The 25,676-nt window shown below is 39.8% G+C and overlaps 1 protein-coding gene across 1 annotated transcript in view; it reads left to right on the forward strand.

The window, feature by feature from the left end:
- Sbf2 (SET binding factor 2) overlaps positions 1-25,676 on the forward strand; it is a 403,356-nt gene that overhangs the window by 350,890 nt on the left and 26,790 nt on the right. Inside the window, 8 exon segments of the mRNA XM_057777079.1 lie at positions 2,313-2,509; positions 4,607-4,747; positions 5,629-5,724; positions 12,358-12,432; positions 13,626-13,810; positions 18,969-19,145; positions 24,363-24,464; positions 25,114-25,299. Coding sequence (XP_057633062.1) covers positions 2,313-2,509; positions 4,607-4,747; positions 5,629-5,724; positions 12,358-12,432; positions 13,626-13,810; positions 18,969-19,145; positions 24,363-24,464; positions 25,114-25,299 — 1,159 coding nt within the window.

Below are 25,676 nucleotides of genomic sequence, written 5' to 3' on the forward strand. Positions count from 1 at the left end.
ACTTACATATAAGATGTTTTTAAAATAAAGCTTCTGTAAAATTGGAGAATAGCAAGGCAGGGGTGGCCCACACCTTTAATCCCAGCACTCAGGAAGCAGAAGCAGATAGATCTCCGAGTTTGCGGCCAGCCTGGTCTATAGAGTAAGTTCCAGGACAGCCAGGGCTACACAGAGAAACCCTATCTCAAAAAAAAAAAAAAAGAAAGAAAGGAAGGAAGGAAGGAAGGAAGGAAGGAAGGAAGGAAGGAAGGAAGGAAGGAAGGAAGGAAGGAAGAGATAGGTTTCTTGGAACAGGAAAAGCATTACCCACAATGTATGTTGATCAGTTATAGCACTCCACGTCAGGACTAGCATTAAGAAAGCCAAGAAGAGCCAGAGGCCTGTTCACACCTATAATCTCAGCACTCTAAAGGCTGAAATGGACAGCATGGGCTACAGTGAGAACATGTCTCAAGATAAAAGAAGGAAGAACAAAAGAAAAGGGATAAGGAAAGAAGTTAAAATGATAGCAGAAAATTTTAATAAACATTTCATTAAAAAGTGGTTATTTGGATGGGAAAAAAATTAAACACAGAACCATCCATTCAGTAAATGAGCAAATGTTTGAACAGACTTATCCCAAAAGAAGAAATATAAATGTCCCATAAATATATGAAAAATGTTAGCCATACTTAATCCTCAGAAGAATGCAAATTAGTGCATTAATATTCTCTTTCCATCCCCAGTCAGAATGGATATTGACAGGACAATGATGGTGAGGATTTTAGAGAGGGAACCCTTTGATACTGCTGATGAGAATATGAGCTGACGTGACACTAGAAATCAGAGCTCTAGAATAGAATTTCCATGTCATCTAGCTATACCACTGATGGATGTAACTCGAATCTAAGTCAGCCTACTACAGATGCGTTTGCCTGTCCATGTTTATTGCAGCACTGTTCACAGTAGCCACAATATGGAAGCAGCCTAGATGCCCATCACAGATGAGTAAAGAGAATGAGAAATACACACAACAGAATTTTACTCAACTATAAAAAAATGAAATATATCTTTTTTAGAAAAGTGGATGGAACTGGTGAGCATCATGTTAAGCAAAATGAACTAGATTTGTAAATACAAATATCATATCTTTCTTAATATGCAGAATCTATATTTAAATATATATGACTTGAAAGTAAAAGTACTCGTGAGGGGAGGAGTTGTGAAGAAGGAGGTAAGCAGGGAACAGGAGAAGGTAATGGAGGAAGACAGAGTACCACATTTTCTCTTAGGAGGTATGTGTGTGACCTGAAAGCAGGAAATCCTGTTTGATGGGAAAGCAATGGCCAAGAATTGAGAGAGGAGTGTAGAAGAAGAGTGGGGTGATAAATACAGCTTTATTAATGTGTTTAGCTCCAGAGACCTATATGCTTAAAATGAATAACATGGTAAATTTTGTGCCATGTTTTACCATATTTTGCCCCATAATAAAAAAAAATCAACAAAAGGATGCTGGATTAGTAGTCAAAGAGATAAAATATATGTGATTCTTAAAGCAAATTGCTCTCGTTTTTTACTTACAGATTAGGTACTCATACACTTTACTTCCCCAGAGTCCTGTCCTGAACTTTGAGAGCCAGTCTTTAAAAATAAACACATGACAATTAAGATATGCTGTAAGAAGTTCTCTGAAAATTAATTTTAAGTTTTTAATTAAAAAAATATCATAACACAGACTTGGTGGCATATGCTTTTAACCCCAGCCCTTAGGAGGCAGAGGCAGATGGGTCTCTGTGAATTCAAATCCAGCTTAGTCTCCATCAAATTCCAGGCCAGCCAGGGTTGACTATTAATAGACAAATAAACATCACTGTATAGTGCTAATGAAGCAGTTAAACTTGTTTTACATTTGAACTTTTTGTTGTCACTCCAAAAATCATTTGGTTTTGACCCTTCCACTTCTCAGGCGTTCTACAGGCGGCTTTGTTCTCTGTTGTCATTATTGTAAATTGTAGACAGGTTTGGCTTTTTCTCATAACACAGACTTTTAATCCTAGTACTCAGGAAAGCAGGGGCAGATGGATCTCTGTGAGATTAAGGCCATCTTGGTCAGTTTAGCAAGTTCTAGGCCGAAAAGGGCTACATGATAAGACCCTGTTTCAAAAAAATTGAGTTTAAATGAACTTACATATTTTATGATACATCTCCACCAACATGTTTCTGCATGTTCAAAATTCACAATGATAACTGCAGTTTGTACTTTGATTATCTCCTTCCCCATATTTCTTACCCTTCTCTTCCCCAATCACTCTTTCTCTCCTGCATTCCTGAAGCTATCCTGGCCTTTTAGTCATACCTCAAGCTGTACAAGACAGCAGTTTACCAAGAGTAGCCCGCTGCTATCGACACAACCGCCTCCCCGTCGTGTGCTGGAAGAACTCAAGAAGTGGTACTCTGCTCCTCCGATCTGGGGGATTCCATGGCAAGGGAGTTGTTGGTCTTTTCAAATCACAGAACTCCCCTCAAGCTGGTAAGCATATCTGTACAGCACAGCTCTCACAGAAGAGTATTCTTAAGCCTCCGCCAGGCACAGTATCTAGACCTGTGGACTCAGTTCCCTGGGAAACTGTGGCAGGGCATCCTGAATAGGACCAGAGAGAAGGAGTCTTCCCAAGGTACAGGGAGTATAGCCTAGGTCCAGCTACATCACCACAACCTTTTCACTGTGTCTCATGCAGAATTTGCAACACTGCACTTAAGTGAAGACGGGTGCAGGCATGTGGGACTCCACGCTGATTTTAACATCTTTCTTACCATATCTGATCTTTTCTTTTCTTGGTTTTTGACAAATAGTAGTCTTTGGTTCTAGGCTGTTTTCCTTCTGGCAAGCCAGAATATCTATTCTTGGAAACTAGACTGTACCAGTCTTTGTACTCTTTTTTTCTGAAAAGTATCCAGGTACATTTAACAGCTACAGAGATAAATATGAATTTTGTCTTGTATGCCATGTGAATATATATAAATGGTAGCAGTATACCCAACCAGAATGAAGCTTTTGGTGGTCTCGGACAAAGAATATTTTAGGAAACTAGGGAAATAGTGATATAGTTCCTTGTCCTGGGAAAATTTGTAAGTACCATAACCAAGGTAGTCAAGTCTTGAGCTGACTTTTTTCATAGTTTCCAATTAAACTTTGACCCACTAAAGTATTAGGTATGATTTGGGGAATAGCATTCTTTCTTCTTTAGAACCCAAAATTTTGGGTCAAAAAGGTAGAAGACCCATGTGGTTTTTGAGATCTCCATTTTCATCTACTTCCCTCCTGAAAATTGACCAGTACACCCCTCATAATTTGCTTGATTAAGGGCATCTTGCGCGGTACTGTATTGTGCCTGGGTTGGATTTTCATCAGGGTTGTAATAAAAGGAAGTTTGATTTTACCATTCTCTGTTTTGGGGAGCTCTCCCAAGCCAAAGTATGTATATTAGATCAGAAGCAGATAGAACTGCAGAAAAGCTGTGAGCTCGGGAGCACTGGCAAGCATATTACTGAATATTCAATAGGAAAGTTATGTTATGATTTATCTAATAGGAATTTTGTTGTTATAGTATGTATTTTATATTTCTGAATAAGTGCATTTGTTTATTTTATGCTTTGGTGTTTTTCAAATTGGGATGTACCTCCTAATTGATATGATCAGAAAGAATAGTGTCATACTTGAAAATGGCACGTGAACCTTATATTTGATGATGTCTTAGAGCAAATAAAAATAATGTTTTTTTTGTGTGTGTTCAAGGTACAAGAAAATGTATGATTTTTCTGTCCTTTTAGTATACCTCTTCAGATGCCTGTGCCTGCCAACTATGTGGTACCCACCTGTGATCCCAGCATTTGGGAGAGGTGGAGGCAGGAGGATCAATATGTCAAGGTCAGCCTCGGCAACATAATGACTTTAAGGCTAGTCTGTAACATGAGGCCTTTATCAGAAATTAAAATACATAAATAAAGGACTTGAACCCATTTCAGTGATTCAGTTTTGCTTCACATAAACTAGGCTGATATTCCTGCCAACTATTTGCTTTACAGTTGTTTGTATTTGTGACTACTTTCTGCCCTTCTTTTAGAAGGACCAGGGCATGTAGCAGAAGTGACTCCCATATTCCTCCTGTCTTCCTCTGCTCTTCCAGCAACAGAGCCCCCACAGGCCCATGTCACCTGTTACGCCTGTTAGGACATTCTCAGCTCTGCCTGTTCTGGAATGCCAAAGAAACTTACTCTATCCTCACTGCTTCCACACAGTAGTGTGGGCAGGATGTGAAGAGATCATCAGGGAGATGTTGTTTGTGAATCTTCATTTTGATTTTATCAATACATCTGTATTTAGAATCTGAGTCCTGTGCTGGCTTTCCAGTCTTGGGCCCTTTATGGGAGAATGATGAGCAGTTGAGAAATAGATGTGAAACCAACATCAAAAGACAAGCCACATAATTGATCAGGCTTTAAATCTAACTGGTTTCTGTATTTCGGTGTGGTAGCATGAAGTTATATAAAGAAAGTTTAAGCAAATATATTTAAGATTAATTTATTAGCAGACTTTTATTTTATATGTTTTTCTTTTGTATCATAGTTTCTACCTCCTCTTTAGAATCTTCCAGTAGCATAGAGCAAGAAAAGTACTTGCAAGCCTTACTGACTGCAGTTACCGTCCATCAGAAACTCAGAGGCAACAATACCCTTACTGTCAGGCCAGCACTTGCTCTGTCCCCAGGTAAGATCTGACAGTATTTTCTTGACAACTACTCGAAAAAGACAGTGTCTGTTTCTGAGGTTAATCTCTTTAGATAAATGCTTTTAGTTACTTCAATATGACTCCTCAAAATTTTTACCCTGCAAGGCCATAACTTTAGCTTCTCTTACTTAGAAGTCAAAGTACCACTGTTAATGTCTAGTATTTAGTAACTATGTGTATTCAATTATTTTCTTTTAAAAGTAGTAATAAAACAATAGGAAGTATCAAGCATAAAGTAATTCCTAAGTCCCAGAGTCTACATAAACCTTAAAATATTATTATGAAGTTGAATGTATAAATTTAAAACTGATTATTAAGTGTATAGTGATTAAAATTATCATATAAATTTGAAATTCTAAAAATTTCTTTAGCCTTTTATGATTTTGCAGTTTGTTTTCTGTAAATGTGGATGAAGCCATTAAGACTTGTACTAATATTCTGTTTCAGTTATCATGTGATGGAACCCCAAAGGGTTCATGTAGAGGTAACCCTGATGTGTTAGACAGGAGCATGTGACTGGAGAAGCTGGTCTCTTTGGCTTTATCAGCTATCTGAATTACCTCAACATAAGCAGAAAGTGGCTTTTCTTGCAAAGTAACACCATGCATGTCTTGCTTCATTTATCATTGGATTCTCTGATTGCACTTGCCAAACCTAACTCTATCATCTTTCAAATATGTGTTATCTCTGATGAAATAATAACATTGCTGTGTTATCTCTAATAAAGCTTTTGGGGATTTAAAAAATACAATGTTTGGCAGCAATTAGACTTGCTACACATGAAGATAACTTTTTGTCATTTGAGTAATGTTAACCTGAACACCATGGTTTTGTTCTTTTTTTGTTTTGGCTGACTTTAGGGACTGAAAGGAGGACTTCAAGAATGTCCACTGTGCTTAAGCAGGTAGTGCCAGGACATTTGGATGTAAACCCATCCAATAGCTTTGCTCGAGGAGGTTAGTAAGACCAATTTTATAACTGAGCCTGATACAAGCATAACAGAAGAGAGCATTCTTCTAGATAGTAGATGTTTTAAAAATCAACTAATCATGTTTCTGAGTTGTTCTTAATTACCCTTCTCCAATGAATGACCAAATTTACTTCTAGTTTGATGACAAAGGTGTTATGCCTTATGGAACAATGAATATAATTATTAATGGTATCATACATATTGATGGATTAGCGATAATTAGGGGGTGAAATAATTATGTTTAAATGGTAACAACTCACCAAGTTCACTGGGTAAAAAGACTACTTACAAAATTAGAAGAGATATCAGTCTGAGCTGTGTCTCCAGTACCTTTCATTTTACTAGTCTTGGAGAGTAAGCTAAAAGGATATCTAAATTTCTCTTCCTTACTCTCTCTGGACATGAAGATATAGAAGAGAGAGACGTAGTCACTGCACTCTAGTCTCTACAAGTCGCTGCAAGATTCTTTTACTCTGCAAAGAAAATTCTAAACTGGGGGTCTTGACAGCAAAGCTCTACTACTCCTTAGTGGAGTCACCATCATAGGTTTTTCCTCTTGCTCCTATACAAGGATGACTTTCCTTGAAAACAAGCCACCCACATGACCTGGTTCTGCATGAACATTATCAGCTATGGGCAATTTCTTTCTTCCCAAAAATAGTACTTTGCATATACAAGCAACTCTCTGTTAGGAACATCTTTCTCATGTTTCTAAAATTCTATCAGCAGATAATGTTTACATGTCGGCTGTTGGGGGGAACTGCGGGCTGTGTTCCTGCCGCCCCAGCTCCTGGTCGCCTAGCTAGCTTATGCCCCAAAATAACAACACACAAACTGTATTCTTTTAAACACTGCTTGGCCCATTAGCTCTAGCCCTTACTGGCTAATTCTCATATCCCAATCAACCCATCTCTAAACATCTGTGTAGCATCAGTCTTACCGGGAAAGATTCAGCATGTCCGACCTGGCGGCTTGCTTCATTGCGGCCTCTCTGGAGAGGAGCGGCATCGCGTCTGCCCCAGAGAGGAGAGGAAATGGCATCTGAGCTCACTTCCTCTTCCTCCCCGCATTCTGTTCTGTTTACTCCACCCACCTATGTTCTAACCTATGAGGGTCAAACAGTTTCTTTGTTATTTAACCAATGACCTTCCTCCATCAGTCGGCTCTTGTTCAAGTGGTGTACACCTATAATCCTAGCACTCAGAAAGCTGGGACAGAAGGATAATAAGTTTGAGACCAAACTAAGTATCAGGAGTGAGAAACTAAATCCTAAATCCAATTTCTCGCACTTCAGATCTTTGGCTTTAAAAGCTGTTCTGCTTTCTCTGTTGTAATTGTCTCTGGTTTCCTCAGGTTCTCTGGCTGTCGTCCACTTACTAATCCTCTTCACTGTGTGGACTCTGCAGAGTCACAGGCAGCAGGCTGGGAAAGACTCCCAGGAAAGCCCCATCCTGACACAGGTCCCTGCTAGAGTAATGCCACGTGAAGTCTTTCCACCTGTTTGCCACGTGCTGTTTTCTTAACATACTGGCCTAGAGAATTGCTTTTGGTCATAACTATGCTATCAGTTGTACCTATAAAATTTCACCCTTCTCGGTGTTTTCTAATATGGACTATTCATTGTGTTAGGATTTGGATATTAATTCTGTTCACTGGTATATTAACTGCTTTTACAGACCCTTTTCATCTATAGAGTCAATTACTGTTCTCAGAAAGACAAAAAAGAACAAATCATTAGTAAGGCGAAGGCAGAGTAATGTGAGTCATGAAGGAGAGAGGTCCTTACAGGCTCTGTTCTTCCTGAAACCCACTTGGTCCTTATTTCTAAATCTATGGCATTCTTTTTCATCTAGAACTATTTATCTGCATCACCAGGTATGTTATCGTTATTTGGGCATGACTTAATAGACTCAATGCTTTCTCCTAAGAACTATAAATACTCTGTAAATAATACACTGCAGAATTTGGTTCAGAGACAACTTAAAAGCTATGTTTTACAAAATTCAGATTTTTTTTTTCCTTTGAAAACCATAAACATGCCCAGGTAGTCACTGAATGCCTCATCAAAGCCTTCTGAAATTACAGTTCTTCCCAAGAGCTTCCATCTTTCTGAGTCGTGTTTCCAGCGAATTTGTTAGGCCTTGAGACTGTGGTGTTTCATTTCCCGGGGCTACTAGAGCAAATATCATAAGTGGTGGCTTAAACAACTTTAGTCCCACAGTTTTGGTACAGCCAGAAGTCCAGAATCAAGGTCAGCATCCTGAGGGCTTTAAGGAAGCTTGTTGGATGACTGCCTTCTAGAGACTGGAGGTTGTCTAGAAATCCATGGCATTTGTTTCCTTGTGGAGGCATCACTCAGATCTCTGTTTTCATCTTTATGTGGCATTCTCTGTGTCTGTGATGGTCACTGTCCTGTTGCTGTGAAGAGGCACCATGACCCTGACAACTCTTGTAAAGGAAACGTTTAATTTGGGGGACTTACAATTTGAGAAGTTCAGTCCATTATCTTCATGGCAGGACATGGCCGTGTACAGGCCAACATGGTGCTGGAGAAGGAGCTGAAAGTTCTACATCTTGATCCACAATCAACAGGAAGCAACTGTGTGCCACACTGAGAGCACCTTGAGCATATGAGAGCTCAAAGCCCACCCCCAGTGTCACACTTCTCCAACCTGCCCAATAGTTCTGCTCCCTACAGGGGCCATTTTCTTTCAAACCACTACAATATCTTTCCCCAAGTTTTTTTTTATAAGGATCCAGTCATATTGTAGTAGGGTCTAGTCTGTTCCAGTATGGCCTTATATTAACTAATAATGTCTGTACCACATTGTTTCCAAATACAGTTACTTCTGAGGTTCCAGGCTCAGGATTTCAATATTTGATTTTGAGCAGACACATAACACCCATAACAAGTCACATGTAGTTTTCTTTTTTCTGGATTTTTTTAAGTTTAAGATACAAACTTCATTCTTTTCATTTTTTCTTCAATGAATTTGAAGCAAGAGACAGTATATTTTTCCTTAGAATCCTGGGATTTCTCCTGTCATGAAGTATTGCCAGATTTTTATAAATGGTTACAACTTACCCTTTCTGTGTGCTTCTAGTACCTGTGGGGTTGAAGTTAGGCCTCCTATATGCTAAGCAAGAACTTTACAGATGAATCATAGCCCAACCCCAGCTTTCTCCCTCCCCCTCCCCCTGTATTTTGAGACAGGGTTTCTCTGTAGCTTTGGAGTCTGTCTTGGATCTCACTTTGTAAACCAGGCTGACCTCGAACTCGCAGAGATCCACCTGTCTCTGCCTCCTGAGTGCTGAGATTAAAAGCGTGTACCACCACTGCCTGGCCCAACTCCAGCTTTCTGATGAACGTTTATACAGGTTGCATATCTTTTATCTCAGATGCCATGGACCAGATGTATTTGACATCTTAGAGTGGGTTTGTTTGTTTGTTTGTTTGTTTGTTTAGATTGTGGAATATTTACACAGCCTTTAATTAACATGCTAAGCATCCTTCACCCAAAAATACAGAATCCAAAATCAGAAAGTTTTTGATCCATCATGTCGTCATCCAGATGTTTCAGATTTTAGTGCCCTTCAGGGATTGTCAGTAATTTTTTTTCATTTAATTTTTAGTAGAATGCAACTTCCAGAAGACACCTAGATATTTTCATTTGTCCCCCAATACCCTACTCTTGTATTTTATTTTTATAAACTTCAAGAACATTTATCTATTCCCGTATTTGGCTGGTGGCCTCTAAGATAAATTTAGGTTTAAAAATTGTCTTTCTAGTTTAGGACCCATTTTTTCATATATGAAGTTATAGTTATTATTTCTGATCCCTTAACCAAATATTTCTTGCTATATTTTTTTGTGAACTTGGTTTGTATACTTATTACCACTTTTTGCTCTCAACCAGTTGCCTGTCTTCTGACCCTTAAACAGGTCTCATTATTTCACTCTATCTCTTTACTGCCAAAGCCTCCCATAGTTTTCAAAGGCCCAGTGATTAACCATTATATACTGAGATTCACTTACTCCTCTATGGTCCTAGAGCTGCTGTAATCTCTCTCTCTCTCTCTCTCTCTCTCTCTCTCTCTCTCTCTCTCTCTCTCTCTCTCTCTCTCTCTCTCTCAGGCTATTTTTTTGAGACAGGGTTTCTCTGTGTGACCCTGATATATCTCCTATGTGCATTTCTTCCATGTAAAGTTACAATTGATGGATGATAGGACGTCAAGTTTTTAAGTTTACATGACCTTGACAGGCAGATGCGCAGTTGGATCAGACTGGGCAAGACCTGACACCGACAGTCTGCAGGTGCTTCCTTAGGCCTCCTGGAAGTCCAGGTCTCATTTCTTCCTGAGGGCTGGGCATTGCTTCTTTATCAGTCCCTTCGTCACCCTGTGTCAGAAGAGCCTCCTTTTTGCTCTTCTGTTTTCATATTCCTGTCTTTGACACAGTCTTAATTTGGGGTTTATTTCTTATGTCCATTGTATACTTTTCTTGTTCTAAGGAGCAGGGTGAGAAGGACTTGAGATTGGCCATCATTGGTTTTCAGATCACTTTGCAGTTAGTCTATAAGTTGATGAATTATAAGAAAGAGGGTATATCTTTTGTTTTTCACAAAAATTGCTTAAGAGCCGGACAATGGTGGTACATGCCTTTAATCCCAGCACTCAGGAGGCAGAGGCATGTGGGTCTCTATGAGTTCTAGGACAGCCTGGTCTACAAGAGCTAGTTCCAGGACAGGCTCTAAAGCTACAGAGAAACTCTGTCTCACAAAACCCAAAGAAAGAGCCGGGTGGTAGTGGCGCATGCCTTTAATCCCAGCACTTGGGAGGCAGAGGCAGGCGGATCTCTGTGAGTTCGAGACCAGCCTGGTCTACAAGAGCTAGTTCCAGGACAGGCTCCAAAACCACAGAGAAACCCTGTCTCAAAAAACCAAAAAAAAAAAATGGAAAAAGCAACTTAAGAAGATGTGAATAGCATTATCTTTTTTTTTATTTCAAAGTTATCCTTGAAGTGACTACTGAATAGATATTTCAGCTATTTAAAATTAACTTTGGCTGGGCGGTGGTGGCACACGCCTTTAATCCCAGCGCTCGGGAGGCAGAGGCAGGCGGATCTCTGTGAGTTCGAGGCCAGCCTGGTCTACAAGAGCTAGTTCCAGGACAGGAACCAAAAGCTACGGAGAAACCCTGTCTCGAAAATCCAAAAAATAAAATTAAATTAAATTAACTTTGCCAAGTTTCCATAGCAAGCAGCAATCTATTTAGTGTTGAACCGTTTCAGTGCAGCATTGACTGACTGTATCTGTATCTTGTGTACTGAGCTAGGTGTAAGGTCACATTGAAAGTAAACTATGTTACCAACAGATCCAACTTAAGCATCACTTTCCCTTCTCTCTGAAGTTGGTCTGAACAAAGTAACAATGTGTCCCATGAGACGAATGAGCCACATCATTCCCCTCATAGCCACTTCTGGACAGGTCCAAGTCGCATGGTTACACAGGCCACTACTGAAGGTTTATCCTCTTTGAGAAATTAAGGCAAGATTAATGTAAGTTTCAAGTCAGCTTGGGCACAGCGTAAGCAAGCAGCCCTTACTCGGGTGTCATTTGGCTACTAAGGCCATGAGTACCTATTATTTCTTGCTTCCAAGGGAGTGAGATAGGAATGAACATCACTTCCAATGATTTTTTTCCTATTATTAGATTTGAGATCATGTTTTATGCAGTTTTTGCTCTGTAGAGATAATAATGTTATTAGTAATTCTGAAAACAGTTATTTCCCTTGATTGATTTGAATAGTTCTTTTTCTCTGGAAATAATGTAGCTACTCACCATTTTTGTTATTACCAGGTAAAGTTTTCCATAGTCACAAAACTCTTTCTGTCTAACAGGTAAAAATATTACTCAAATTACAAAAGTATTTTCTCAAATGTTGCCTATCATTTTGGTGCTAATAAGAATTTTAAGAGAAGCCATTTACTTCAGCCATCACAACTTGTATTGGGGGTATTAGGTATTGTCACAGGATCATGAATTTTTGCTGATTGCAACTTTACTTATTTATGAAATATAAATATAATTTCTGAGTGCACAGGAGAAAGGAAGATGCTGTGGCAATCTTAATGCTCACTGCAGAACAGCCCTCAGTTATTCCAAATGGTTGCTAGAGCTTCACTGTTCCCTGGTGTGGTGACCTTGCTCAGAGAACAGATCTGTGGGACCACTCTCCTTCAGTGTGAGGGCCAGTGTACTTCTAACACTAACACATATGCCCAAATTCCCTACTTTTATTATATAGACTTATTTCTGTCTGACAGTCTTCAAAAGCTTGTTCCATTTGGTATAATTTTTTAGTGGCACCCTCTGCTGTGCTGTCCATTGCATTGCGCTTATAGTGTTTATAAACAGGTGCTGAGAATTCATCCAGTAGACACTCAATTCATCTTTTTTTGTTGTTGGGAAGCTTTCTGTTTGTTAATTAATACTTGCATTTGTATTTTCCTCCAGTGTTAACTTAACCTTAAAAACTAAACATTCTTCTCTTACTCGATTGCTCTGATATTTGCTGCTGTATACATTTCATTTCTTCTGTCTTTAACCTTACCTACCAGTGCATGGGTACAGAGACAAATGTTTCACTCAGTCAAATCCCAAATCTTCAGCTAAGGAAACAGTTCATAATCAAGGTATTGTATTATGTGTCCCAGTGTGTCATATTTTACCATCACTTTCATATGATAGTTAATACTACAAATAACTTTTTATGTTTGTCAAATTATATTCTTTAGTTTCATTTGTATTATGAAATTCCTGTGATTCCACTTAAAAACCATTTGCCATGATGCCTAAGGAAAACTTGCAGATCACATAGAAAAATACCTTCCTTTTAAGCAGTAATCACCTTCCCTTTTCTTTTTAACTGGTCTATTAAGCTCCAGAAATGCTGATAGAGAGAGAAGGTAACAGCATTATTGAGGCAACTTCTAGTGATTTAGAAACAGGGTTTGATTTATCATTGGGGAAAGATTCTGAAATAGCCTTTTCAGGTTTACACAAGAAAACCCAACTTTGGGGAGGTCTTTCTGCCCTCACCCTCTGCAGGTGTGTGTGAGAGGCTCTGCAGCCTTGAAGGTACTGTAGGGTTAAGTTTGAGAGTTAGTATATGCCTCTGAATGTTCAACATTTTAATCATCTCACATAGGAAGTCCTTGATATTTCTAATTAATATAAACTTGGTTTATATTACTTATACAGTAAGGCTCTTCTGTCTGTTTAGTGTGTATGGACGTTTTCCTGAAAGATGCCTGCTTCTGACTGTATATTTTAAATACACCTAAATTAAATGAAGTACACATTACTAAATTTATAAATTCTTTCTTTTATGAATATGAAAGAATGTTTAGTGGTTTAAAAGTAGGTCATTTTTTTTTTTTTGCTTACCCACATATGCATTCTATACCCAGCATTAGTAAGTTTCTGGTTTATCTCATGATGTAGTTTATTCCACTGAGTAAATAAGCAGAAGAGCAGTCCTCCCGTGAAGCCTGAGAGCTGCAGAAACCCGTGCTCAGGCCCCTCCTTGTCTCCTGCTCCCACTGCTCCCTGCATCACACACTCTGCTTATGCTCTCATATTTACTTTAAATACCAAGTTTTTGTCAGCATGAAATGAGATATGATTTACTAAATTCTTCTAAATCTAAGACAAAGTGATTTTAAACTGCTATATCAAATAATGTTTATATTGCAAAAAATAAGTGGCAAATGATTATGATCCATGGCTTAGACTGATTACCTGACATCCCCACCTAAACTGCCCAGAGCATGCGTCTTACTGTCATCCCCACATTTTCTCATTCCATTTTCTCACTTTTGTGAAGGCGTATGGGCAAGTCTTCGTTCCAGCACGCGTTTGATCAGCTCTCCAACATCCTTCATCGATGTTGGTGCCAGGCTGGCAGGCAAGGATCACTCAGCCTCCTTCAGTAACAGCACCTACCTACAAAACCAGCTCTTAAAACGACAAGCCGCCCTTTATATATTTGGTGAAAAGTCACAGCTAAGGGTAAGCTTTTTTTTTTCTCTCACTTAGAAAACTTGGCACCATAAAGGAAGCTTATAAACCCTATCACAAACTAACTTTACCATAAGGGGGAAATAAAGCTTAGTTCTGAACCAGGCATGGTGTGGACAGAAGAGGACCAGGATTTGAAGGCCAGCCTCCACTGTATGAGAACCTTGTCTCAAGAAAACATAGAAAAGGTTAGAGAGATAGCTCAGCCAGTAAAACTCTCTTACTGCACAGCATAAGGACTTGAGTTCCATTTCTAGTACCCACATTAAAAACTGGGATGATTGTGCATTCCAGTGGTGTTAGCACTGGGTAAAACAGGAAGATCTCTGGAGCTCACTAGTTGGCCAGCAAAGCTCAGGTCCCATTGAAAGACTCTGTTTCAAAAAATTAAAATTAAAAATAAATAAATAAATAAATAAAAATAAAAAACAAGGTAGATGATTGATGGGGTGGAAAGATAGTTCAGCAGTTAAAATGCTTGACATGCAGAGCAAGACCCCAGAAACCCACTAGAAATGCTGGGTGGACATGCCAGCCTGCCTGTAATTCTAGCCTGTCAAGGAAGAAGCAGGATCCCCTGAGCAAACTGGCTAGCAAGACTAACCATATTAGGAAGTCTGGTTTGACTGAGAGACTCTGCCTCGATGAATAAGGTAGAAGAGCAGCTGAGCATGAATCCTGACATCACTCTGAACCTTTTTGTGCGTAGTTGTGTTCATACACACATGCTCCATACACACACATGAAAAATGGAAAAAGAGAAAGGGAAAAAAAATAGACAGCTTCTGAAGAACTACAAACAAGCTTGACCTCTGACCTCCACACAAACCTGCATGTGCATGTTGTTCACCATGCATTTACATGTATAGCCAAACACAAGAACATGTGGGCCAAAAGAATGTTTAATTTTTTTAGTTAGCTATTTATAAGTGTGTGTATTTATATATGTATATTTATGTATGGATGGTTCTGTGAAGTGCATTTTATTAGCCATGAGGATGAATATTCATAATCTTTTTTAAAACAAAAGATATCAGGAAGTATAAATACAAAAGAGAAGTAAGGCTTATTTAGACTGTATTTCCACTGTCTTCATTCAGTTCTCATAGGCATCTGTGCTCTATAAACAAACAGCCTTTATTCTGTGAACTCTTGATACAGAATGCTGCACTGCATTTGAAGACAGGGGAAGATAAGGCCTTGTTTATTATGTAACAGTTTTCAAACTTTTCAGACCTGTATACATAGAGATATGGGTTCTAAGGTCAGATAATTCAAAATATCAGCTGTTTTAGCCTGTTACTGTGCTGAAGGGCTTTACTATGTAAGATTTTATAAATTGTAAAAATAGTATCTGCTTCCAGAATCAACAGTAAGTTTTTAAGTTCAATGTTTTCCAAGTTGTGCATTAAAAAAAATAAATGTTGAGTCAGCCATCCCAGTGGGTAAAGATACTTCTTTTTTTTTTTTTTTTTTTTTTTTGGTTTTTCAACACAGGGTTTCTCTGTGGTTTTGGAGCCTGTCCTGGAACTAGCTCTTGTAGACCAGGCTGGTCTCGAACTCACAGAGATCCGCCTGCCTCTGCCTCCCGAGTGCTGGGATTAAAGGCGTGCGCCACCACCCGGCCTAATCCCAGCACTCGGGAGGCAGAGGCAGGCGGATCTCTGTGAGTTCGAGACCAGCCTGGTCTACAAGAGCTAGTTCCAGGACAGGCTCCAAAACCACAGAGAAACCCTGTCTCGGGAAAAAAAAAAAAAAAACCCGAGTGCTGGGATTAAAGGCGTGCGCCACCACCGCCCAGCAAGATACTTCTTATCACAAAGTCTGATGACTTAAATTCAATCCTCAGAGCCTGCAGAACAGGGTGTGCTAACAATCCTAACCTCCAGAGATGCTGTGGCATGTGCCCACCTCCACACACAAAAAGTAAATAAATAATGAATAAACATTTGTGGGATTTTTTTTGGTTTGGTTTGGTTTGGTTTTCCAAGACAGGGTTTCTCTGTGTAGCAGCCCTGACTGTCCTAGAACTTGCTTTGTAGATCGGGCTGGCCTTAAACTTAGAGATCTGCCTGCCTCAGCCTCCCAAATGCTGGGATTAAAGGCATATGCCACCACCACCCGGCAAATAGATTTTTTCAGCTAAAATAATGTTATTTCTGTCAACAAATATAAAGTGGAAGCATCTGTTAATTCAGAAATCTCCTCAAAGTCTAGCACTGAGCAATGCAGACAGACCTTTGGCTGAACCATAGAGCAGAGACTGTGTGTGAGCTACTCTCAGCAGGAACCCACATGCTTGGCCCTTGCAACGCCAACAACTGAGTCATCTCTGCCGTAACATGCTGGCATGGCTAACTCTTTCCCACTACCTAGACAGCTACAACCAGTTAGTCACAGCCTAAAAGGTAAAGGCCCTGAAACCTTTAGATAATGCTCAGATTTAAAATTTGTATACATGTCTTCTGACACAGGAGTTAATTATGTGTCTAGAAAATAGAACTCTTTTCCACAGCAAGCAAAGGTTGCCTGCATAGTGTTTGTTTTTGGCACACTTATATGACCTGAACTTCCTCCCCAGGTTTCACTATCTGAATACTCACCTCTGGTATTCCCATTGTGTATGAGGTCTCAGAGGAACTGTGTGATCATGGATAATTAGTGAGAAAGACAGACCACTTAGGATCTTTCCTTTCTTTCTTCCCTTCCTCTTTTTTCTTACTTGTGTCTATCAGTAAGTCTCATATATGTTATAGATTCTAGCTGTTGTTGGTGATTTTCCGTTGCAACTACATACCTTTGTATCCCAACAAAGGAAGCAGAAAGAGAACAGAACCCAGGTCCTCATGCCTGCAAGCAAGCACTTTACCAGCTGAGTCACTCCTACAGTCTTCTTCTTAAAAAAACATTGTTTTGTTTGTTGAGACAGGGTGTCTATTATGGATCCCTGGCTGTCCTGGAACTCGCAGTGTAGACCAGGATGGCCTGGAATTTACAGAGCTCCATCTGCCCCTGTCTCCCCAATGCTGGGATTAAAGATATGCACTAATGCATCTGCCCCCTCTTTTAAAACTTTAATTGGATTTTAACAACAAGTAAAATACAAAATTAAACATCAAATGAACCAAATATATAAGCAGCAGTTTTTAAACTTTCTTTTAATAATTTATTTTTATCTTATGTGTGTTGGTGTTTTCCCTGAATTTTTGTTTGTATGGGGGTACCCTTGAACTGGAGTTACAGACAGTATGAACAGCCACGTGGGAATTGAACCTGGGTCCTCTGGAAGAGCAGTCAGTGCTCTTAACCACTGAACCATTTTTAAGATCGTAATACTAGGTATATTCACATTGTTATACAACCAATTTCCAGAATACAGCTTTACTTTTTGAAAAAAGAGATGATCTAGTAGATATCAAAGAAAGTGAGAAAAGGCTAAAAGAATGATTGATTCTTTGGCATGAGAATTTAGAGGTCTCTTCAGATTATCAAACTGAAATTACATCCCTATGCCTGTATCATTCTTTAATTATAAATATGAGACTAAGGATGAAGTTCAGTTGGTAGAGTGCTTTCCTTGAATGCACAAAGCCTGGGTTTTATCCCCAGCCCCACATAAACCAGGTATGGTAGCACATGCCTGTAATCCCAATACTTGGGAACTAGAGCAGGAGGATTAGATGTTCAAAGCTGTCCTCAGCTAGTAAGTTTTGAGGCCAACTTGGAATGCATGAGATCCTATCTTTAGATACAAGAGGGGGGGTAGTTGGAAGCTTTTATAAAATGTTCCATCTGGTCCCACAACTGCTTATAAGATAATCACTCTGAGGCTTAATATTAATTATAATTTTTTGGTCAATGGCTTAGGCATATTACTGACTAGCTCTCACAATTAAATTAACCCATTTCTGCTAATCTGTGTATTGCCACATGGCCCTGGCTTACCGGTGATGCCTTGGCATGTTACTCCTTCAGCAGCTATATGGTGTCTCCATGAATCTGCCTTCTTTCTCTCCATATCTTTGTTTGGATTTCCAACCTGGATCTATTCTGGCTGGCCATTGGCCAAAACCATTTTATTCATCATATTCACATATTCACAGTATATAGAAGGACATCCTACATCAGTGAGTGTGTGTATGTCCCTTTACATGCATGTGCACAAGCAAAGCCCATACCTCACAGAATAAATTCCATGTGAACTAAAGACATAAGTAAAAGGGTACTCAAGAAACATAAGTGATACATGTTTCAAGAAAAGACAGTTTAGAAACCAAGAAAGACTCACATTTTATTGTAAGTAAAATCTTAATGACTTAAAAAGTAACCAAATTGCAATGAGATCATAATGTTTATCTTTTGATACTAATATAATAAATTTATTTTATTTGCATAATAAGAAATTTGTTTATAACTACAGAATTTTGTTGGTTCAGTTCTGGAACTCCAACAGTATATTTTACCCTTCAGTTAACAATGTACATCTTGGGAAACAAAGTTTTTGCTGTTATATTAACTATGTTGTTTATTTGTCACTGGTTTTTTGTTTGTTTGTTTCCCCTGAGACAGAGTTTCTCTGTGTAGCTCTGGCTAAACTTGAACTCACTCTGTAGATCAGGGTGGCCTCGAACTTGAGATCTGCCTGGTCAGGTGGTGGTGATGAATGCTTTTAATCTCAGCTCTCAGAAGACAGAGGCAGGCGGATCTCTGTTAGTTTGAGGCCAGCCTGGTCTACAAGAGTGAGTTCCAGGACAGGCTCCAAAGCTACAGAGAAACCTTGTCTTGAAAAACAGAGGGGGGCATGGGAGGGAGGGAGGGGAGAGAGGGAGGGAGGGAGGGAGGGAGGGAGGGAGAGAGAGAGAGAGAGAGAGAGAGAGAGAGAGAGAGAGAGAGATGCACCACCATGCCCAGGCATTTGTGGTTCATGGCCTTAGAATTGCCCTGTATTTGGTGTTAGATACTGTAAGTTCTCAGAATGACATCATTTTTGAGCTAAGTAATCTACCCCTAGAAAGGATTAGACTTGCCATTCTGGCCAACCACTAAAGCTGGCTGCAGCTATTTGACAACATAGTGTTTATTATTAAGCATTGCCCTGGGAAAAGCTTTGTTCTTTTATCTGCCTAATTCTCTGTATCTTCATATTCAGAGCTTCAAGGTAGAATTTGCTTTAAACTGTGAGTTTGTTCCTGTTGAATTCCATGAAATTCGACAAGTGAAAGCCAGTTTTAAGAAGCTGATGAGGGCTTGTATCCCGAGCACCATTCCTACAGACTCGGAAGTGACGTTCCTGAAGGCCCTGGGAGATTCTGAGTGGTTCCCACAGGTAACATCAGGGGAAAGATATTGTGTACTCAGAGAACACCCTAAGTGGGTATACAACCAACATCTGAAAAGTCTTTATTTTCTCCCCTCCACTCCCCATTTTCTTCCTTTGTCATGTGCCTATGGTAAAGACCTCTCAGTTCCAAGAAACAGTAGGGCCTAAGTGTGAGGACAGATTCTTGATCACCTAGGGTTTTTTCTCTGTGTAACTGAAAGTGTGGCATATTGTGCAGGAATGTTGATGTGCAAGAAAGTCAGTCACATGTATTCATAGCTCCCCTGTGCTGTTGTCAAGTCAGCAAGGGTCCGGACAGAAGGTGATTTCTGCATGACTCCACATGCCTTTCCCTCTGACTCTCTTTCCTCCCATTTACTTCTGCCTTTCTGTGTCTCTAGATTTCAGATTCACCCACACACTAGCCATCAATTACTAGATACTCCAAACTACCTAAGGTCATCATTCAGCAAATCACCCTGAAGACATTTCTAATTGAATTTTTATTGAGAAATTAAGGGAAACGTGGTTTGCCAGCACACATATGCCTACATTTCTTCCAAACCATAGAAAGAAAGGTATTTACGACTTACACATTATAGGCAGTAATGCCAGTTTGGCAGAGAGCAGCGTCTCTGCAGTGTAATCTGCTGTCTGTGCTCATGTTCCTTCCTATCTGCAGCAAGCTCTAGTTCCTCCGATTTCTAGTTTGACAGTTTTCTCCAAGTACCCTGTCTGCCTGTTCCTCCCAGTGCTGAAGAGCAAACCCAGGCCCCCATGTAAGCTAACAGGTATTTGTCTCTGAGTTACAGCTCCAGCTCCCCCAACTCCCTGTCTAATTCTGATCTGTCAAGGAGAGAGTTATTTCTCATAGTCATTGGAGTAAATGGTAATGACACCAAGAAATGTCAGCACCCAGGGCAGTGAGTATTATCAAGGCACTTAAACTACAGAGAAACATAGGCACATGTGCAGTGATACGTTCTCTACCCTGAGGTGGTTCAGAATACTCTTGAGTGCCCATGGAAGAAGTTCACTGGCACGTTGCTCTATCCCTAAGCTATGAGCCCAGCCCCAAATTATCCTCACCACCCAACTCCCATCTACATTTCTGATGGATTCTATGTTTTGTTCCTTGCCAGAAGGTGGACTTGCACCAGAAATTTAATGCTAAAGATACTTAGTGCTGTTGTTCAACTCTTTTAGCATATCCTCTCCAGAGCACTCAGCTGATAGCTGTGCAGTAGGAAACAATGAAGAACTTTCCCTGTACCTTGCTCCTGTGATTACTTAAATAACTCAGGTCTGTTTGAAATGTGTGTTGTACTTCAAAGATGAGTTAATTGTGCATATTGTGTCATATCGTGCTCAAAATATTTTTTAAACTCAAATTTGGGACATATGGTCTTGAAATCTGTACTGTTTATTACTCAGTATGAATTTTGAGTCAGTTGGCCTGGCTTTAGAAGTTAAGCTAGGCACAGTAGTGCATGCCTTTAGTCCCAACACTTGGAAGGCAGAGGTAGTCTACACAGAGAAATTTTATCTTGGAAAACCAAAAAAAAAAAAAAAACAAACAAACATGTTAAGCTGGGGAGATGGCTCAGCCATTGGAGCCTAGGCTCACAACCACAAGGGTGAGCATAAACAGAAGTTTCTTACTGTAGTACACAGTATAAACAAATAGAGTTTCTCTGTGTAACAGCTCTGGCTGTCCTAGAACTCACTCTGTAGACCAGGCTGGATCTGCATGCCTCTGCCTCCCAAGTGATGGGATTAAAGGTGTGTGCCACCACTGCCAGGAAGAAACATCTTTTTTCTAACATAATTCTCTTACTATAAAATTCATCCCTTTAGAGGTGCACAGTGCAGTGTTTTATAGCATATTCTCAGTGTTATACAGCAATCACATTAATGCCAGAAAACAGTGAGTCATTAAAATAGAAATTATTATGTTATAGAAAAACAAAACAAGTCCAATTAGAATCTCAGTCTTTTCTACTTCATAATATAATAGGTCTTCCACTAATGAGGAAATGGTACAAGGCCATTTTATTACACCTCATTCGACACCTTTATTAATTAATAGCATTTATTAATTATACCTAATATGACATTTATATATATAGTATATTTTGGATATATTCACACTCTATTACCCTCATTGCCCCCCTCCTAATGAGTCCATTTGTGACCCCCTGCTGATTCCTTCCCTCTTCCTAATTAACCTCCTTCTATTTTTATGGGTTTTTTGTTTTTGTTTTTGTTTTTTGCCTTTGGTGATACAATGCATTTTGTTAGGATTGCATGGTGAGGGCGTATTTACAAGACCAAGGGGGCCTTATCAGTGGTTGCTCCACTGAAGAAAATGCCTCTTCCTCCCCTGGCACCCATATACCTCTCCAGTGAGGGGTTGGGCCTCAGGAGACTTTGCTCCCTCTGTGGGATGGGATGTTGATTACCCCAGTTTTGTACAGGTCTTTTGTAGGTAATCACAGTTGCTGTGAGTTCCAAAGTGCAGCAGCCATGACATCTCCAGAGGACAGGATGCCACAACATTCTTCCCTTCTTCCCGGATCTTACATGCTTTCTGTCTCCACTTCCATAATGTTCCCAGTGTTTTGGAGGATGTGGTATAGATCTTCCATTTAGGGCTAAACAGTCAACAGTCAATCTTTCTCATCACTTTTACCAGTTAAGTCTCTACAGTTAACCACTACCAACTGCACACAGAAGCTTCCTGACCTAGCTAATGACAGCACCACTCTGTGGGCATGAACAAATTATATAGAAGGCAGTTTGACAGGTAGAACATGTTTACTTAGATAAGCAACAGTAGTAGCCTTCCTACTAGAACCTATGACCTCCTTGGCCATGGGCTTTCACCCAGTTTTACAATAAGCAGACATGAATTTTTCTTCTGTGTAGCAGGCCTCAAATCCAGTCAGGTGCAATTGGTTACCCTCAGTCAGACTTGCCAGTGTTGTCGAGGGGCATTATCTTTCCTGTCCAGTTGGTAAGGTTACACACAGGAGCCACAGCTGACTAAGGCTGTAGAGGATAATTCTTTCCCCTGCAACCTGCATAGCATAGCACCTTCAAGCAGTCTGAGCACTAGACTGGTCCAGCTTGATTTCTCAGTGTTCTAAACCAGAGAGGTTAGTATCTAAAGCAGCAGGATCTGACATGTTATATTTAAGTATATCTGCCTGGGCTAAAGAGAAGTTCAAGCAGTTAAAAACTTGTCCTCTTCTTGAAGATAACCCAAGTTCCCAGCACCCCCTTTGTGTGACTTACAACTGCCCATAAATCCAGCTCTGAGTTCTGACACCTTTGTTCTCCAAAGGCACCTGCATGCATATGGCAAACAGATGCACACACACACACACAAATGTAGTTAATAAAATAATCTTTTGCAAAAAAAAAATAAGGAGTTGGAGACATGGCTTGGCACTTAAGCACACTTGCTGCTCTTCCCAGATTTAGTTTCCAGCATCCTCATGGTAGCTCACAACTGTACGTAACTCTCGTTCCAGAGGATTCAATACCTCCTACTGACATTCACAGGCTCCTCAGGCACATACATACTATGCCACACACCATACTCACACACATATTTTTTAAATAAATAGATCTTTAAATTTGCTTATATTTAATTTGATTTGGCAAGAACTTTAACTATTTAAGCAGTATGTGGTTCTTTTGTTCAAGTGCTTCATCTCATCTTTTTTTGTTTTCTGAGTTTTCTGTCCTACCCAGTTCCTGCATTCATTAAGTCCCAAAGAAATCACACAGAAGTCTACATTAGTTATAAACTGATTGGCCCATTACCTCAGGCTTCTTATTAACTCTTATAACTTATACTAGCCTGTTATTCTTGTCTTTGTTTGCCACATGGCTCGGTACCTTTTTCAGCGAAACAATCACATGCTTCTTCTGTGGCCAAGTCACGACTTCCCAGAATTATCCTGTTCTCGTTGACCCACCTCTATTTCCTGTCTGGTTGTCCTGCCTATACTTCCTGCCTGGCTACTGACCAATCAGTGTTTATTTAAAATATAATTGACAGAATACAGACAATTATCCCACGCCATTGTTTGATTCTTCAAAATTGATAGTGAGTCTGACTTCTGCTTCGGATCAGCTAATGCCACATTACAGGTCCCTACAGCATGCGTAAGCTTTATAAATAAGGGAAACTTTTAATGCCATCAGAAGTAAACTGGCCAGTTATTAAAATATGTAAGTATGAACCATTCAGGACACAAGAGAAGGATGTAAAAATATCATTACCAAGCTGTTCATTTAAAATAGGAATGTTTGGGGAGTGTAGAAGACATTAGTAATACAAAGGAGCTTAATTTAGTCAGTGGTCATAGCTCATAATGCAGAGTAAACAAAATAATAAAAAAGCAGCAGTATGGGGCTGGAGAGAGAGCTCAGGGGCTAAGAGCACTGGCTGCTCTTCCAGAAGACCTGAGTTCAAATCTCAGTATCCACATGGCAGCTAACATCCACCAGTGCCCTCTTCTGGCCTCCACAGATAGCAGGCACCATTGCAGTACACAGACAAAAATGCAGGAAAAAATACCCATATACATACAGTAAAATAATAAAAAAAGATGTAATCAGTAGCCTTACTAGTCACAGCTCCTGCTTAAGGCTGACTGAAACATGAGAAATAGGATTCTGACCCTGGCCTCATAACTTCAATTATTTGCATCGTTTGAAAAGTAGTTATGGGAATTGTCAGTCATTCAGTGCCCATAAAATAGATTTATCGATATTAAGAAATAAGAAACATATTTCCATATTAGTATTATATTTCCCTCCCCTGAAAAATGTAATTCAGAAACTGCTCTTTTACCTTGAGAATTGTGCTGTTGTAAGATCGTAAAGTACTTTGAAAAAACAGCACCAAGTGTTACAGCAAGCACTATAAATCTGAAATTGTTTTGAGGAAGCCAGTGGTTAGAGGCATCTGTTCGTGAGCCTAATGGTGTGAATTTAATCCCTGATCCTACAAGATAGCAAGAACTAACTCCCAAGAATTATCCTCTATCCCCCCACACAACTCCACAGAACACACAAGCCTACACTTACACACATACACATTAAAAACAAGTGAATAAATAATTATTTTCATTCTATATTATACAAATTACAATAAGTCAAAAAGACAATCAAGTGCTTGCTCTAACTGTGCCTTCTTTCCTCTCCTAGCTTCACAGGGTGATGCAGCTGGCTGTGGTTGTATCAGAAGTACTGGAGGGTGGGTCTTCCGTTCTGGTGTGTTTAGAAGAAGGCTGGGACATCACTACACAAGTAAGTCATTACACACATTTCTCAGTGTTTTATATTTGTATTTCAATGTAGTTTTTACCTTTGAAGTTATTTTATGTAATGACTAATGTGTATGGACAGACAAAGTCCCCTGCTAAACAGCCCCTGGCAAGCCATGCCCCTACACAGCTCTGGGTCAAGCATCAGATGTCCTCATCCTCATTAGGTACACCATACAAACTTGCAGCTAGAGCCCTGGACTAACAGTGTGCGACATGGACCACCCTCCTGGCTTTCCTCCATTCTTTCTCTAGCTCTCTCTAAGCCTGTGTTTACTCCAGAATAAGTAAGAAAATGTGTGTGAATGTCAGCAACATTAAGACATTAACCTACTCCCGCCAAAGAGTAGAATAGGTTTGAACTGATTGCCTAGTACCATAGTCAACAAACTAGCCAGTTAAAGGATTAAAATCTTAATTCTCTAAAAGAAAACATGTAGCCAAAGTGAATTTGGGTTTTTGTTATTACTGTAAAGTTTTAAAATTCATTCGATTATCCATCCTGGAGCAGCTAGTCAACATATTTGCTGTTCAGGTAACTTTGCTTGTGGATTAGCTATCATCAAAAGAAAGTTCAACAGGACTTGTTTAGCTCTAAAATTAATGAAGTGTCCATCCTGCTCTTGACCTAGGTGACATCCCTGGTGCAGTTACTCAGCGATCCCTTCTACAGGACAATCGAAGGCTTCCGGATGTTGATTGAAAAAGAATGGCTCTCTTTTGGTCATAAATTCAGCCAGCGCAGCAGCTTGGCCCTTAACTCTCAGGGCAGTGGTTTTGCTCCCATCTTCTTGCAGTTCTTAGACTGTGTGCACCAGGTAAGTGAAGCAAGCTTAGAATGACTTGACCTGAAGGACACACTGCTTGGTAGCTGCTGCCACAGCTCAATCATAAGACATGCTGGGATTGGAGAAGAAAATTTCAGTTTCTGAAATTAGAAATGTTGATCTGGCTGTTGAACTAACCTCCAGATAAGGGAGTCAGCACTCTTCACTGGTTAGTAGAGCAGGGAGTCAGCACTCTTCACTGGTTAGTAGAGCAGGGAGTCAGCACTCTTCACTGGTTAGTCAGAGTGTGCTCCACAAAGTGTGGACTAAACAGCAAAAGTCTGTATGTATGGCATGCCCTGAAATGCCACATTGTGGTCTTCCCAGTTTGGATACACTCTACCACGTGCATGGGGACAAGAATAAGA

This window comes from Chionomys nivalis, chromosome 8 (assembly GCF_950005125.1).
Source record: "Chionomys nivalis chromosome 8, mChiNiv1.1, whole genome shotgun sequence".
In the NCBI taxonomy this organism is placed as follows: Eukaryota; Metazoa; Chordata; class Mammalia; order Rodentia; family Cricetidae; genus Chionomys; species Chionomys nivalis.